We start from the raw sequence: 18862 nt of genomic DNA, 5'->3' as shown, positions 1-18862 counted from the left end.
ATACGCATGTTGTAAACAGTTTACCGCTAAAACTATAGGTAACTAACACTAATAGTAAACTACAATATTTATTATTTTGATAGCATTATCTTAAGAAAAACAGGTCTAATCGAATCTTGACAGATTTCACGAAATGGCAATGCACCTGATATCATTATTCATACTCTAAACGTCATATCTAGAGCATATCGTATCGCAAATACAACGGACTGTAAATCTAGATTACTGACAAAGATAAAAATTTTAATTTGCAAATCTAGACTACCGTTATGATTATACCGGTTGTATTTTTAAACTATAATGCGTCAAAATAAACTTTAGCCTATAAATATAAGTATAGATTGCTGATGTATAGTAGTTCGGCCAGCATTATTTTGTAGACCGTAGAACGTGATATAAACTTCGGCCATTATATAGAAATCACATCCATTATTCTTTGCGTAAATTATTCCGTTTACTAAAAAAAGCAGAATGGAATATTGCAGATTTTATTATGCTAACCAATAGAAACCAGCGCATTTCAATTCGGATCCACACGATTGCGTTGAATAGCACTGATGTTGTTTAGAATAAAATACAACTCTAAGTTAGGGTCCTTCCTATCTATAATGTCGTCAAATTTATATGAGTTGGCCCAATTATGACCTAGCAACTGGTAATCATACTTTACTCTCGCCAACTAGGTGTAATAAGTAGCGCAATTTTGTCAACTTTCTGCATTATAGACTATTGCATACGTAAACTATATGGGATCATCGCCAAGTCTGGATCTTCTATGCCATATGTATACTATCTTGATGCGAATTTCAAGATGCGTTATCATAATTTTCACTCTACATTAGCGATGAAAAGGCACGAAAGTAATTCAGAGTGTATAAGATTGCAATTACTGTGGATAGAACAAGTTCAATTCTATAAGAATGGATGAATCCCTAAGATTAAGGCTTAGTTGATTGTAAAATACACTCAATCCAATCGTAACCTTAGGCGTATTTTTTGGGCAACAAGAAGAAAGCGGCAATCATCAACAAGAAATACTCCTTTTTCGTGGATAATAATTAGATCCGATGGCCTTTAATTAATGTATCCGAAATGCGTTATTTACTGCGCTGGTATGTGTTTGCAATAATTATAGAAGTTGCAATAATAAAATTTCCCTTACGCCATAAGAAAATGGTCATCTAATGATGTATCTAACTAAGGAATTTTCTCTACTTTTACCTATAGTAGTCTATAGGAGGAAACGATCTCTCCTCCGCAACTGGTATCAATTTCTCCTTTTAATCTTTGCGATAGTAAATCATGGTTGTATGGTTTTGGTTGAACAATCTTTATAAAAATGATTCTTTATAAATGATAGAATTATCACTAACTCTCAAATCAAGAACAGGTTAACTTTTTGCATGTTCTAAGAATGATGATTAATAGCGTCGTCAACGGTTGCTTGTATTGTAGCAGCAAAGTAAATGAGGTAAAATCAACTCATTGTCTGTAAAGACTAAGTGAAGATAAAACAAGACGATAATTCGTGTTGATGAGGAAAATACGCATTTCTTAGGGCAATCAAAAAGATGTGATAGGATAAAATATCATTAATTCACTATTACTAACTATAATCTCATGTGTAGCAATATGATAACTCATTTCTATCACAGAATGGACCATCAAGATGGAAATAAAATGCCTCTTACCTGAAGGATAACGTTAAGAAAATTTGGCTGGATTTGGTCCTTGGCTAGGTCTAGATCAATTAGAGATGGAGAGTTTTGCTCGATGTACAGCTAGATGATCAAATGGCTGGCTTTGAATTAACCGTAAGGTAATATAATTAGTCGGGCGGTGAAAGAATTGAATGTTGCATGCAATGTCCTAGCTATTGTGACATGTTCATCTCTTGTGTTGTATTGAATTGTTCTCGTTAGACATTATTAATAAAGAGGAAGCTCTGGGAAACAACGCCAGAATTGATGAATTAACAGTCAGGTGCTGTCTCAACACCCACCTTATGCCCCAACTGTCACTTAGCTTCCATCAGAATAGCATTAACTTGTCATTACATTTTCTGTTGTATCTTTTCTTCTGTCTATGTATCTATTCTCTATCATCTAGTGTTGTTTTATGTTGGCGATTTCTCCCCCCTTAATATAACTGTCAATCTTTGACATGTCTCTTTACTCCTGCTCTATGCTTGAGTTGATTGAATGTTTTGACGTAAATCATCAGCCGATATGACCTACTGCTAGGCTAACTTTAAATTGGAATAATCATTTTTAAAACCTCATTAATTCCTACTTGATCTATATTATCCCTCATCGTAGGGTAATTTAAACTTTAATTGAATGAATATTCCATACTACAAGGGCTAAGGCAGAGATAAATATATTGAGAAAGAGAGAAAGAGAGGATAAAAAAGAGCCATAGACAGTGAAAGAAGAATATATTAAATTTGCTATTCAATTGCATGGATTGATTGATGATAATATCACCAAGATGATTACAATGATTGTTAAGCTATTGATTAACAACATGTCTGAATAAGCAAATAATTCAGTTTGTTGATTTAAAATACTCAATATAGCATAAGTGGTGATGATTATTACAGGCAGACAAGGAGGATAACAACGGAATCAAAATGTAATATTTCCTTTCATTTGCCTTCACCATCATTGTTGTATAAAGACAATAATAACCGGATTATAAAGTCATTTTTCTTAATTGATTGTAACCTGTATTGTATACGAGACTCATCAATCTTCAAGTTTTTGATTAATTTTGTTGTTGAATTCCTATCTTATTGATTCATGCATATTAATAAAGACATACGTATACACTTGGTTGTAGAAACAGTGTATCAATAACTTTCTACTCCATTCAATGATTTGACGACATTAATGTTTATTGATTTTTACCATCAGTACGGCCGAAGGAAAATCGTCGAACAATTCAGCTTGCCTTCTATCGATTTCGAAATTGATGATCAAATTACATGGTTGCATTTTCTTAACCATGATTAATAAGCATGATGAAATATAATTAATCAACTCTATAATAAAAATACCACTTTGCTATTGCAGATCGTCTTATGCCTAAAATTACTTCATTTTATAGCCATAAATTTGACGAATTGCTATCTATCGATTCGACTAACTACAACTGTAATACTCAATTAAGATATTGATGAATGAGTAATATCGAGATTGTCAGTATGAAAACAATCCTTTTGACTTTATTTTGAGAATTACCTATTGACTTATTCATGTTTGTTTTGTTAATTCATTGACTAATTGATAATAATCATAACAAAGTTGCAAAGAGTCACAAGCAAGAAGTGAGTTAATAGAATAAAGAAGATAAGATGAAAACAAGTATAGTGAAATAATTCGAAAACAAGAAATGATTAGAGTCTATTTCTATTCTGAATAGGTGTTGTGATGATCCAGCATAATTTGCTATCATGAAAGCTACGTATAATCAATGCTACTTGCTGTATAAGTTCTATCTAAACGAGTTAGAATAATAAACCAGTTATCTTTTCTTACCGGTCTAATTTAAACTGTTAATCATCAAATAGGAAAGTTTGATTTAATCTACATAGCTCAATTTTCTTTAATAGGCAAATCGTACAGAAAATAGCGCAGTGATTACTTTATTATGCTACAATTTTGTTCTTTCTTTGCCAATTGAGATAGGGTTAGGGTTTACGCGCTATAGAGGTTAGATACTCCATTTTGCATAGACTTTTGCTACAATCTTATTGACTCGTATAGTCTATTTAAACTATGGCTATTTGCTTTAGTGTAATATACTATTGCTTTTATTTTAAACCATACGAAATTGACTTCCAGGAAGTGATCATGATTGAATTAGATGTGGTAACTTAAAAAATTTTAATCTAGGTGAGGAATCTGTAAACACTAACAAGAGGCAATGAGTTAAGGCGATTATCTTAATTCAGCCAGATATCAATTTACGTGATGAAAATTTAAGTCAGTCGAATCCTTCAAATCATTTTTAATTAGCCAACAGTATGTAGTACAGGATTCTTAATTCAAAAAGATTTTTATTATAGCCTCATTTATTTCTAAATGTAAAAATTCGTCTCATTACTTGTCATATCTTTATTGAAATGTAAACTTGATATTAAATCAAGATCTAATTTTAAAATTAGAGACTCTCTTATTTTTTAAGAAGAAAAGTAAAACAATTAAAACTTAATAATAATAATAATATAATCGATAGCTAATAAATAACTTGATGAGACGATGACAATGACACCAACTGGCAATACTTTAGTAAAGAAGCCAAAATAAATTTATATTAAAATCTATCTTGGAAAGAGTAGAACAATTGCTGTAGATACAAAGTACCGATATCTCTAGGTACTACATAATTATCCGTAAGAATAAGAGCTTATTAAATGAATTGGAAAGCCATATATTCTTACTGGATGTAAATTTTTCTTGAACAATAGATTGAAGTCTATTAGTCTATTAATATCTTGAATATATGCGTACATAATATGATGGAATCGAATCATTTCAAAACGCTAATCTCTAATTTTTACAATCTTCCCTTTCGTATGCGACAACAACTAACATTGCTAATAATGCTTTAATCATAAGCACAATACGTATGCTATTCATCCAGATAAGAATAAAGGATTAGTAAATAGAAAAACATATTTACTTACGCCTGTTCGATATCATGCAATATTGACAGATTTCCATCAATGCTACCATTATGATAGTTACGAGAAATATTTTTTCAATTATTGCCTGAGAGAATAATCCAGCATAATTGCTTTATAAATGATGACAAATTTGACAGATGATATCCTGTAATGTAATTAAGAACGTAATGTTATTATAGCACGTCAGGAAAAAAGGAATGACCTAATACGATATAACCATAGCGTCAGATATTGTGTAAATACTGTGTAAATACTGATTACTGTAGTAGTTACTTTAGCGATTAGTAGTTTATTTCTACTACGATTAACTTGGTCATTAATCATAAATTCGTCATAAAATGACTATAGTAGCCGCATAGCAGTATCATTTTTTTTATCATCAGTTATCTATAATATCATTATTGATTATCATAGATTAATCTTATTGACTTTATTATTTCATATTTTATCTTAAATTGTCTACTGGAAATGTAACACTATTTATTCTATATCTAGGGTGCATGATTATACGCGATCGTTACTAAAATTTCATCCATAACTGTTACTATTGACGAAAGAAGAAGCTTAAAATTTAGTATGAGTCGAACGATATTCAATTGAGCTTGCTAAACTAGATTTTTACCTCCATTATAAAATCATACACTTTCGTTAAACCTTAAATTAATCCTTATAACCATCTATATCATAACTGTAATAAAGAATAAAGAATAATTATGTAATATTACACTATTCATCATTTCATTTTCTCACTTTGACGATGATAAAGACAATACTGCTATTGTTGAAACTGTCTAATCGTTGTCGCCAGTTCATTCTTCGGCTAATGTTTCTCGTCTATCACTTCTTTTATAATATTAACCTTAAGTTAACAATTCAGAAAGAATAGCAGCTTGGGAAGACAAAGCAAAGCCATTTATTCAGCAATGGCGCGTTGACAATTTTGAAACATTAAGTCATAACTGTCAAGATGTTAGGTATTTCCTTTATTAATCGTAAAATTAGTAAAGAAAATTTATGAAAACCAATCAGATATTCATTCATGTTGCTTTGGCATTATTTGGAGAAATATTTTAGAAAATTCCTTAATTATCATTATCACATATGCAACCAATCGGGCTATCTCTCAAATACATTTTAAATCTATTCAATATAGAATTATAATTTATCATTTTGGGGGTTTGTTATTATCATGATGATGTTGTTGTTACTAATTCACTGATGTGAATAAATAAAGTAGAAATAAAATATGGCAGTTATAGGAATGGATCATTAATTAATATATCCTTTTATTTAAGGTTGAAATTAAATGACCTGCAATAATGTTCTTTCTACCCCTGAATCATTTTGATCTATTTATTAAAAATTAATAATCTTTTTAAATATAGAATTAAGGCCTGCAAACGATAAAGAATCTTGCTAGTAACAACATTATTAAAGCTAAAGCTAAAACTAATATTGAAAATAGTGGAAGCCTTTCTTAAAAGGGCGTTGATCTTGATTTTTTATGCCCCAGGCAAACATTAGCAAAGTAATACGTATCGGAAATACAAAGATCGGAAGACTAGGATATCTTATTAAATGAATTATTAAAATAGATGAATCTATAGTATTTCCATCTGTGATTATATTATTCCATTTAATTTATAACAAGGATCTAAACTTACCAATATTAGTATTAAAAAAAGATGGAAGGGTAAATCATGTAATTAAATATTACTTAAATTCCAAGCAATAGGCCTATAACAAAAGAATATTCAATCATTTTGGACTAAAAACTATCACTTAAATCAATTACTCTATCAATCAAATTATGTTGCACCTGCTCTCATTCCATGCCATTTTATTTATCGATGTCTTTATCGTCATCATGGCGATAGATATCAGCTTATGACAACATGATGGCTATCAACTGATGATAGATCTTCTTCTATCTTCCTCTAACAGCCTGGATTGATCCTGTACCATAAACAAGAATACTGAATTTACCCATGCTTTTAATTCCTTATTCTAATACTGAATTTACCCAGGCTTTTACTTCCTTAAAATAATACTGAATTCATTCATCCTTTTATTTTCTTATTTTTTCTCTTTATTAATCAACAGAATAAATTAATTTAAGTTAAGATTAAGCTAATACATAGGTGGTAGTTGTTCGACTACACAACCGCTTATTTTATCATTTATTTCATTTCTTTATGCAAGACTAGAAATCGATTGCAAAATTGGCTAAGTAGCCATTACATAGTCAATCCATATTAAATCTATGATACAATTATTCAACTGTTAGATGAAATGATTCATTATCAAAAGATCTCATCTTTTCCATATTAGCTTCATCTGTTCAAAGTTACAATCCCTTTTGATAATATATTGATAATAACAGAAAAAAGGATTAATTAATGGATAAAAACAGAGCTTTTAATCCTATTCAGTTATTATTTACCTTTGTTGATGTTGCTGATAGAACTTGAATGAAATGGATAGCAGTTTGAATAATCGACACCAAACTGTCTGCGATAATTTACTTAAGCAAGACATAGTAAACTTGAAATTGTATTAAGTCAACACTACTCAAACATCGACAATAAGGGCAGAAAATGATCATGGTATAGCTTCGAACTTTTTTCGATTCGTTTCTTATTTTGGATTTACCATTAATATCTTATAGTAACTTCTAAAATAATAAATATTATATCTCCATAATAGAAATTATTGCATACCAGCTTTATCTAGAAGATTTGATAAATCGACTTAAAGTAGATTATTGATGCAAGCGTAAAACTTCTATATCGTAGGTGTTAAATGAAATAAAATCATAAAATAACAATAAACTAGCCTAAAATATATGCGCGCATTTTTAATCTAGGATTAAGACAGAAATGTTACACGATTATTTCAATCTATCAAAAATGTGATGATTGTATGTATCATCAGCCAGGTGCAATCGATGACATGGTATTGAGGGGTTAAAAATCAATCAAGATGAAAAATAATAAGGGAATATCGATCTGCTGGTAAAATGGCATTTACCATCAATGATGAGAAAAACATTAATAGCTGGCGTCTTTATTATTGTTAGCAGGTTAATTATCGCTCTTTAACAATTAGTCCAACGCCATACGTAGGATCTTGATTAATAAAAATGATAGATTGTCCATCTTGATAATTGAATATCAATGATGGATAAAACAAATGTTGTCTCTTTTCTAATTGAAGTCATGGTAATCTATGCCATAAATAGAGATTATATCAATCAGTCTACCGGTTAATTAACGTATTGTTACAGATATTCAAACAGTATGGATATTAATCTATGCCCATTTAGAGCCTTTTTTGATCATGGATATGGTCTATTTGCGACTTTGAGCCATAGTAAAAATAAGTTGCATACGGTTGAAAGACTATTTAACTTCTTAATGTAGACACCCTTATTATTCCATCCATCAAATCCTCTATTTCTTTCCAATCTTTCTGTAGCCTTGTTGATGTTAAACTGATGGCCAACTGAATATTATTCAAGCATCAGTATTAAACTAATCTAACGCTATCCAGAGGAATTAAATTGATTATTTTTGATTGATTATAATTCCTTGGCGTTGTTATGATTGTATAAGTATTTCTTGCATGATAGAATAAATACTAATGATGACTACTTTACATGTAAATTCGGTTGGATGATTACAATATTATCTAATCAAGGTAATTTATCGTATCGTTATAAGGTATTTTTTTAAGGTTAATAATGATTACTGAGTCAATAGCCCTTGTGCTCCATAAGTGTGTTACTTATCGCTGACAATTACTATGCTTCTATCGTACATCCAAATAATTGTTTACTTAAAAGTACCGAGATTACTGCCGCTAATAAAAGTTATTATTTCGGTTGATAAGGAGAAATCAATAATGGCTTTGTAGACCGGAAAGATTACAGCAGTTTCATTCGATAAAAACGTTTCACTTGTAGAAAATGGAGTCAATTTGAACCGCTGGATATCACCTATATGGAAAAGCATAATTGATGTAATGTTAGTATTTAAATTTAAGAGAATGATTAGTAATAGCGGCAAGAAAGGCAGATTTTATTCCCTTTTACTTTCATCAAGCTATTTTATGTATAATACATCATGTCCATCATTAGAATAATGCAAGTCATAGTGTCCATGCTTCTAACTATAGGCAGAGTGACGGCAGTAAGTTTAAGGAACTGAATGCATTACTATAGCTCAATACTAGATATTAACTTACTTTTGTGCTGTACTGATATCCATTAGAGACCTTATTACCATCTTGAATCTACTATAAACCATTGACGGTTTTAATGCAATCTAGATTCGACTTATATAAGCCGATTTCTACATTTAAATATGTACAATAAGCGTCTAAGTAAGATTTTCTTCCTGACTACGCTAAACTGTTCATCATTAATAGCAAGTTCCTAGCATATTGTTAAATCGATAGGTAAGAAATTTAACCTTATTCGCCCTTCGATTTTATCCAGCGCTTGATTTTGGTATTAATTGCAATAATACTCATACTGTGAGTAGCGCTATCACGACACAATCATTTCAATTGCATCCTGTAATGGATTAAGCGCTCCAAAGTAGTGCATTTTGTGAGTTGATGGACGCACATTAATACAGAACTATTAATAATTATAAAACACTTATTTCATATTATCCTATTAAATTAAATTACCTGATAGAATAATTATATGCAGACGCTATATAGAAATATGTAGAAAAAGTTAGAAGATTGCGTTTAGTTACAAGCTGTTATTCTCAGAGTGCTCTACTTCGTGTAACCCTCTCAAATGAGCTCACCAGTCAACCAGGCATAATAGTAGCGTCTGAAAGATTTAATTCAGCATGGCTAATCCTGATTACAGAATCGATAATCTATCAATGTGCATCTATAATTGTAACAATGTAAGAATTCCAACCCGGTACATTATAAAACACTTATTGCATATTATCCTATTAAATTGCATTACCTGATCGGTAAGCGTTAATTAAGATAGAACTTGGTATGGGTTATGCTGATGACAGAGTCGAGAAAGTGTCTATAGTTAGCCAGCACGCGAAAATTTCAACGGGTTGATTATAAAATGTTTATTGGATATTTTTCCCATCACATTGAATTACTTGGTGGAGAGTAACGTTAATAAAAAACATTAAGTTCAGTATGGGTAGTTTCGAATACAAAATAGATAAAGTGCACTAATTCAGCAATGAATTTTAACAAGTTAAAATACTGGCTACTGCACTAGAACATACAATCTGTATACGCATACCGCACGGATTAGAATATTAAAAATATTGTACACTCGAGTATTTCAGGTACGAATAAACGTTTATATGCCAGTATACGATACATGAAATGAAGGAAATACATAAATGTTGTTGTGTGAGCAAAAACTCCTAGCACATTACCTGTATCTTACTACTATTCTATTATAATTTGAGATGCACTCGTATATGGAGTTCAATAAATGCTGCCGGTGAAGGAAATTGTACAGCACCTAAGATATACTGTATACATAATAGCTCTACATCAGTGTATATCTTCTCATTTACTGTAAATATTATGGCAAACATGGGCAAATAGTTAATAAGTTTCATATAAATCGCACCAATATGAAATTTTTTAAAGAGATCATTAGGTTACGCAAGAAGGCGATTTAAACACCACAAGTTTCATAATTTAATTATGCAAGATATTTGCTATATGACTGTTACGGTGTTGCCTTGTCATTCGGATAGTTTAATAAGTACAGTAGTAGCTAGTATGGAGAATATCCATATTTATAGTGCTAGGTAAGATAAGTAATGCCTTAACGTGGATGTTGTTTGTAATAGTTCATTACATATTTGGTATTAATTGTTATTGTGTGATAGATAGCAGTAGGATGATTCAAGTTCTAGTTGATGATAGTTGAATTAGACAACCTACGAGCTTAGATTAAGATTAAGTATGAGTAAGAGATTCAAAATATTTACTGATAGAAAAGCTATCTAAGGAGCATCTTAGTTCGAGATGATTCTCCTAGTAAGGTATAATAATAATACTGTTGTTGTTTACAAATTAGACGGTTCCTATATAAACGGGAACATTTGAGTTGAGAGGGTGGTAAAAAGTTGTAGATGTATCTTTGCTAATAAAAGCTTCATCTTTACAGTCTTTTGCTGTGTGTGTTTAACGTTAAGTAAAAGGGCGTTTAAGTTAGTAGCTACTTATAGACTTTTACTGTACGTTACCTTGTCGCAGAAGTGAAATTGTGACAGTGACATAAAGGAACTTGTGTAGTATGCTTGATGGATAACATAGAAATTAATAATTAATTACTTACTAGAGCAAAAATGGTCTAGCGCACAAGATACGCACGTTATGAATCAGCATACCCTTGATAGTTCTATAGACTGTAATACAATATATACGGTTTTATACAGATCATTAAATACTGTTGTCGGAATGAAAAATGTATTTTAAGCAATTTGACCATCCATATTGTATGCGAACGTGTGCATAAGTGATTATAATAATTTAACCGACTAGAAGTTTATTAGTAATGTAACCAGTTGTTATCTCTGCCTCATATGGAAAAGTAGACCTTAACATGCCCGCACATTAGTGCCAATAGAAGCCGCTACTGCGCTAATTAGGATGTTAGAGTTACTTGTAAAGGTGATAGAAGATGTTTATTTTTGTTGTATATAAATCAAGATCTTTTTGGAATTGCTAGCTCTTATTTTCCGTTCATATTGGACTCGCAATAAATTATAACATGTATATGCTATTTTTATCTGCTGACGCTTACTGGATTTAAATTTTAATTACGTTTGGCAAGATATCTGTGTCAGTTGCTTTTCATTTACTATTTTAAATTTATCCTAATTTATAGTAGATACTACTGGTGTTAGTGCATGCAGTTTCTAATGTATTGTACTCTGTAAACCAGATACATCGCAAATGGAATCAAATCGAATCAACAGTAGCCTTTCCTTCATGACATTGGAAGCAGAAGCGACCAATTTGGTAAATCTTAGCTTGATGGTGGTGTGCAAAGATATTGTCACACTCCTAGTGATAGCATGCAATCTACTGTGGTAGAAATGAAGCTCAAGCAGTGACATCTGGCTTTGCACAGTTTCTTGTTAGAGCATGTGCAGTGGCTTACTAGATTACCGCTATAGTATCCATAACACATCTATGCCATGTATAGCATAGTATACAGCTGATGCCATTCGAATCTACTGTATCTCCACAATATCACTTCGACAACGCCTTCATCAAATCAATAATCAGTTGTGCTTTCCGTAGTACAAAAATAGACACCATTCCAGCACTTTCCAGGGTTATATGAAGGAAATCCTTGTACAGTAAGTTAAATCAATACAGTCTTGCTCCTAAAGCATTATTCTAATAGTTGGTATAAACGCTCAAGATAGCACAAAAGATGGAAATCAAAATTGGTGGGGTACCGGAACACTTTAACACTCCATTGCATATCGCGAAGGAACAAGGTCAATTTTTGCAGAGTGGCTTTAATGTCGAGCTCATTTCTTGCCCAGGTGGAACTGGAGAGATGATCGAAGGCTTAAAAACGGGTCGACTTGACATGGTTATGGCTTTGACTGAAGGTCTAGTTGCTAGCATCGCTAAAGGGGCCGATGAATTTCAAATTTGTGGTACCTACGTTGCTTCACCGTTAACCTGGGTTGTCTCAAGTGGTAGCAACTCACCTTATACGAATACACAAAATCTGAAAGGGGCTAAGATCGGAATCAGTCGGTATGGTAGTGGTAGCCATATCATGGCCTATGTATTATGTGAAGAATTAGGTTGGCTCTCTTCGGATGATCTCTTCCAATTTACGGTCTTGAATAACTTTACTGGTTTACGCAATGGTGTCAACAACGGTGATGCAGACGCCTTTCTATGGGAACGTTTCACAACGAAGCCTTACCATGACAGTGGTGAAATTCGATCTATTGGGCAGATTGCTGCACCTTGGTGTGCATTCCTCATGGCTGCTAGGAAGGATTTACTAGATAGTCATGGCGATCAACTCAATTCTTTATTGGACTGTATCACTCAATCTTGCCGTACTTTCATTCAAAATAAGCATCAATCTTCCATTGATTATGTTGCCAAGATGCACAATCAACGCCGTGATGATGTTGAAAAATGGTTTGAATCCTTAGCTTATGCTGATGATTGTAAACATGTATCTCGATCTATGCTAGAGAAATGCAATGAAACACTTTTAAAAGCGAACGTCATTACTCAAGCCGCCAAGATTGACGATTTATGTTATAAAAATGTTAAATTGATATAAATTGAAGCACACATTGCCATTGCATAACTGGATAATGACGAATAGTCACGGTTTCAAGTAGCAAAATTGTTGTACCACAGTGTTATGCACGATGATCTAATCCTGATCAACTCTCACTCTAAGTAGATTATCTATTTCACTTATTAGGGTTGTATCTCTAAACTTATGCTCTGGACATAGAGGTAAAAAGTGACGTCATAAAGAGGATTACTGGCCATTCATAAGTTATGATCTTTCAGTACAGTAACTTTAGCTGTATTTCATTAGACTATTATTTCGAAGTTATTGTGCGCGTAGCAGGTTCCATCCTAGCTGCTACGTACATGTGACTGTTTAATATTTGCAGAGAATTAATTCACTGATACAACTGTAATTTAATGTAATTATAGCTGATAGCTTGAATTATGCTAAGATGCTGATACAGTTTTGTAGTCTGTAAAAGTAATTATAGTATACTAATAAAGTTCACGTTCAAATAAAAACTAGTACTGTAGAATAGATCTAGCCTGCAATGGTTAGAGCAAGATATTTACACCATGGTATACACTTGCCTGTTTTACTACGGTAAAACTCTATGAGAGGATACGTAAACCACGTATATCACAAAATTTTTGGTTGTTGTTCTTACTCTTATTCTACGTTGAACTACTTGTAGAAAAATAAAAATGACCAGCAACGATTAAAGCAAGATATTTATAATAATTTACCTTTGCTTGCTTTCTTAACTACGAACTTAATAAACGTAAGTGTATAATAGGATGCACAAGCTATGTAAGATAATAAACCATTCGTTGTCGATGCTTTTACTTCTGTTTTTCGTTCAAATACTGTTAGAATAATTAAACTGAATCGGTCAAGATTCAGGCAAGACGATTAATTTCTTCAATACTGCCAAATAATAAATGATGATGCAGCGAAAACCTGATGTTGTTGCTGTCATCAATCCAACTACCGGTAAAAGATCCAACATTATGTACTATCAGAGACTATAAAGGCATCGTAATGGAGATCACTATAAAATAAATAGAAATAAACTACAGCAGGAGCTGGAACTAATAAAAACAAATAAGGAGACCAGTATTGTAGCTTACGTACTTTATTAGCATATACGCCAATGCACTAGATAATATATATTTTATCGATATTCAGTTTTTGTGGCTTAAAGTTACCCAATAAAAATAGTATCAATACCGAGATATTCAATTTTTGTGTTCACATTAAATACAAAAATATGGTCTACTTTATACGTAATTTATATTTCATCAATGCTTAATTATTGTGGTATTAATCTACCAATAAATATAATATGATACGAGTACACTAGGTACATTGTATCTTTTATAATAGAACAGCTATTATCGATATTAAATGATATATTGGACAGCCATTACCGGCATTAAAATGATTACTGATATTGGTCGTAATATATATGCTACGCGTGATTGTTCTTGAAAATTCTACGTAGATATGAAGGTACTGGAGCACGTATATAATCTTCGACTCATATTCGAAATGGCCTTCGATCCAATTTCATATAATAAATGACTTCAGAATAGAAAAATACTGTATGTTCATTGCAAATCGTAATTTTGTAAGCTCTGCACTAATACATATACCGTTGTTGTTGTTCGAGTTGCATGATTCTACTGCTGCTGGTACTATAAAGAGTCATTTAGTGAGAGCAAAATGTATGAAAACTAAGCAAATTCGAACATTATGAGGTGATTAATATGGAAACTAGATGACAATGATATATATGTTATACACTTACATACATACTCGCACTCGTGCAACAGTTAAAAAACAAATTATATAGTACTTTTATAGTAGTGGGGTTTGGATGATCATAAAACCAAATGAATGGAGGATATACTTTCAACAGCCTCTACTCATAAGTACGATCCTATTATTTTACGTGTTTGTTGGAAATAATGACTATTTAGCACGATCGATGAACGGAAAGATATAACTGCGGCATCGAGTAAAGACTCTTCGATTTTTTCAATCAAGGAATCTACATCATGTAGCATTCGATGATGCCATGTCTTGTTCCGTTTCAGTTGAACGCTATTTTTATTGCCTGATTGATTTACGATCGATCCAAATTACTCGAATTTGCGAGACATTAAAGTAGAAAGTCAAGGTTCAGCGTACATTAGGTATATTGAAGGGAAGCAATTAACACTTTACCTAAAAATACAAAGCACGAACTCGATTCATTAATATACATGACAAGAAAGTGAACAGATTTCACAATTTTTATTGAATCTAATTATTTAGCGTACAATAATTTCAATTAAGTTAATAGCAATTTCATGCACGCATGATTTATCAAGATACGCAATGCAGTCACCATCCAATTCTGAATGGTAGCATCCAATGTACATAATAGAATTAATTAAATCTCAATAAACATATAGAGCTAAGTTATGAATTACACCGCATCAACATCGTATGACTGTGACTTTAGTAGTTAGCGAATACTGCACTACAATCATAGTACATCTACTAATATATGCAATGATTCAAAACGTTATTAAACTTCACCGCATCGTAACGCTCAAAACTAGAAATTAATTGGAGTATTTTCAAATTTACTCTAGAATTTCCAGACGTCTGAATTGAATAGAAAAGTTTCCCAAGTACAATTGAGATAGATAAGAAGATCTCATACCTTCCAATTTTATATCTGTCAAACTGTCTTACCAGTAATTCAATTACTTAAAGACTGATACTTGTTATCTAATTCTACAGGCTGAGAACTTGCGAGCCCTGAGGGCCTTCCTCCATGTCGAACATATTCAAAAGATCGTTGAGTTACTCTATTATGGGAGAAATAAAACAAGATCAATTTCGACTTATCGACACCATTACGTTCACAAATCATTACGTACGGTGCATTCTCCTTCGACTCTTTCGGAATAGAATCCGTAAGCGATGGGAATTCTGCTTCGTCATGTAGAGAAGGTGCATCAACTTTATGGCCGCCTCTTCGCGAAGGTACGACGTAACTTCTTTCGCTATAGATGTTATCTGACCCTGGTCCATCTACAAAACGTAAAAGAACCTGTAACAATTGATAGGAGAAGAACTAGCATGGCTTTGTCTTATTCATGATCGGAATCGATTGCATTGGTAATGAACTTTGTATCGCAGACTTGTCATGACAGAGTTCTAATATATGAATACCTTGAGTTCTTCGCCTTGATGGAGGAACATATTTGCCAGTACTTTTGGCAGGAGCAGGAGTGCCTTGATCATCTCCTCCGGCCTTACCCTCTATCCAATAATTTATTTTGCAATGATTGGAAGGCAAGGACGAAAATACCGTAAGAATATCAATTTCTTACCTAAAGCTCTCTTTAATGCAGGCGGTATGTACTTGCCGCCGGTTTTAGGGGTAGCAGTGCTTTCTGGTTGTGCATCTTGACTTGCAGGGGCTGGCGCTAAAGATGCATTAATAAAGTAACAATGGTTAATGGAAACGAAAGTTATTCCTTTCATTAAAAATTGTTATTTAACGGCATACTTTCAATCGTTTGCGGCTGTTGCTCCTCTGTATCATCTGGTATATTTTTCTGTCTTATGACATCACCTTGCCATGGAGTCGCTGCATCATCTACTTTTTCATCATCTACGTGTAGGCGTATAATTAATTATAATGCATGTCAGATATTACATCCATTAGAAAAACTTTCAGGCAATTCAACAGTAAATTAAGCAAGCAGCTGACTGAACATTTGAGCTTCTTTTTTAGTCGTCTGTTAGCTAAGATACTATCGAAGTAGATTCATACTGCAAACCTTCAGTGGCATTTTCTAATTTGGGTTGATCTTCTTGTGCATTACCACTGCTACTGCAAGGATAAGAACGGAGATATATTTCATATGGAGAGTGCAATTAGTGATAATAAATATGAAAGTAATTGGTGTTGAAAGTTGATGAATCATGGTGGAATAGAAAGAATTCAACGGTCATGCTTATCTTTATTACCTAATATTTAAATCTTCCAAATCAAGAGCAGAGAAATCGGCTTTTTCTTTCTGTTTAAAATCAATCCATTCATCGTCACCCTAGGAATGGCAAAGACGTGAATAGGCTATTAGTTAGCGGAAAAAGGGATGATGTTCAGTTTAAAAGAGGACTAGCGAATAGTATAACTATCGAATAAGATTCACTTTTCAAACTGTAGCATTGTATGTGTGCTTTGCTCTTATTGTAAAGCTATGATATTATTTGGTATCGTGCAATTGGCTCAGTCGGCTAGCGGAGTACAATTACGATTGCTCGCTTTTCGTTCAATTACAGTAAGTGGCTGTCGTGTAACATCATCCTGCCAAAGTACAACAACTAAGGGTATTGAGAAGCATTGAAGAAGACACTTTTGTTCAAGTGATTCAAGTGAATACTGTGATAGAGCATCCTTGATCACGATTAGCATGTCCATTCCATCTTGGTATTGGTGTTCCAAGCAGGGACAGTCGATCACGAGACAGTAAAGAACAAATTGTACAGGCAGTATCGTATTTTGTCATCATCAAACAAGTCATTTAGCCACAGCTGTTCTCCATTCACTATGCACGATGTATCTTTGATGGTTTGATATCCATGCTGACCTTTACAACTGCTGTAGTCGTTTCCATTGGTGGTATGCTAGCCTATTCAAGGCATGATTGTCCATTGCCTACTACAGTAACATGTTGGGCTAAAATAGGTCTACCGTCATGGCATTCTTTTTCTTCATTCACTTTGCCAATGATTTTAATGCAAGCCATCCAACATAAAACTAGTCTGACTATCATGGGATATCAGAGCCATTATGGTATTGGATGAATTGATGTATTGCAAAAGTAGTGGGCAAAAGACATGTTGGTAACCATGGTAGTGATCCCATCTGAACATAGGATGACTACAGTACCACATGGGAAATAACCGTAAGCAAATAAAATTGTCTTCTTGGACTACAAATGCAATTCAACACATCCATTCACTCCACTGTCAATCTATCCAACTCATCCTCCCTTGAATATTACTAACACAACTCGTCTGACTCGATGGAGACTCCATCGACCAGTGGAATAGCATCCTGAAAAATAGATGCCCTAGTCTTGGCATTCAACTGCAGTTGCGACAGCCATCAGCTTACTTTAATAAAAGGCGATGGCATTTGTGTGCTTTCTATTTGTTCTTGTTCTTTCTTTGCAGCTTGTTGATCATGGATAGCTTTGGTAATGGTCTCAGTAGTGGTGAATTTCTTTGGGCCTCCTTTCTTTTTCTTCTTGGATTTATCTTTCTTCGCGAAGAAATCATCGATTGATTTATCATCCATCATTGCCGATCGATCCTACTGCAGTAAAATTTGGCGTAGCATGGTATGGTCATGCCGATTCCACTTGGCTATCATACGCTAGCCAGTGGAGTTGAGTAGTGCACAGGTACTTTCCCTATGGGTGTTGTGGGTAGCGTGTCAAAACGCATCATGGACAATCCCCTCCCTATACTAATTCAACTGTATGATGGACATGTACGCTACACTCCATAGTCAGCCAACTTGGCAAATACTCCTCTTGTCCCATTGTCATGTCGGACAATACAGGTGCTAAGACGATACTCGTCATTTCTGAGTGTAGACTAGAGCACAGCTTCAATTTCTAATACTGTACTCTATAAAACAGACTCATTGCTGAGTACCATCCCTACTAGACAAGGAGTGGATTGTCGTCGGGTGCTAGGTGGTGTATTGCACCCTTGTCATCGCCGGCCGATTCAACACCCAGTCGTCCGGTAGGACAGACATCAGGACTTGTCCAGTTCCGGGCAGACAGACAGAGGGAAGT

At 33.3% G+C, this 18862-nt stretch overlaps 2 protein-coding genes across 2 annotated transcripts; one reads left to right on the top strand and one right to left on the bottom strand.

The window, feature by feature from the left end:
• Positions 1-12143: 12143 nt before the first annotated feature.
• On the top strand, positions 12144-13025 carry TRIADDRAFT_33295 (uncharacterized protein; the record flags this gene model as incomplete). The annotated part of the gene is made up of 1 exon (XM_002117946.1): positions 12144-13025. One exon carries the CDS (start codon positions 12144-12146, stop codon positions 13023-13025), a length of 882 nt encoding a protein of 293 aa, XP_002117982.1.
• A 2713-nt stretch (positions 13026-15738) lies between these two features.
• On the bottom strand, positions 15739-18354 carry TRIADDRAFT_62000 (uncharacterized protein; the record flags this gene model as incomplete). The annotated part of the gene is made up of 8 exons (XM_002117926.1): positions 15739-16073; positions 16215-16304; positions 16376-16471; positions 16555-16659; positions 16829-16881; positions 17019-17098; positions 17642-17683; positions 18172-18354. The coding sequence occupies 8 exons, from the start codon at positions 18352-18354 to the stop codon at positions 15739-15741; spliced, it is 984 nt and encodes a 327-aa protein (XP_002117962.1).
• Positions 18355-18862: the final 508 nt, after the last annotated feature.

This window comes from Trichoplax adhaerens, genomic scaffold (genome assembly GCF_000150275.1).
Source record: "Trichoplax adhaerens TRIADscaffold_33 genomic scaffold, whole genome shotgun sequence".
Classification (NCBI taxonomy): Eukaryota; Metazoa; Placozoa; class Uniplacotomia; order Trichoplacea; family Trichoplacidae; genus Trichoplax; species Trichoplax adhaerens.
This window is presented reverse-complemented; position numbering and strand designations above follow the sequence as displayed.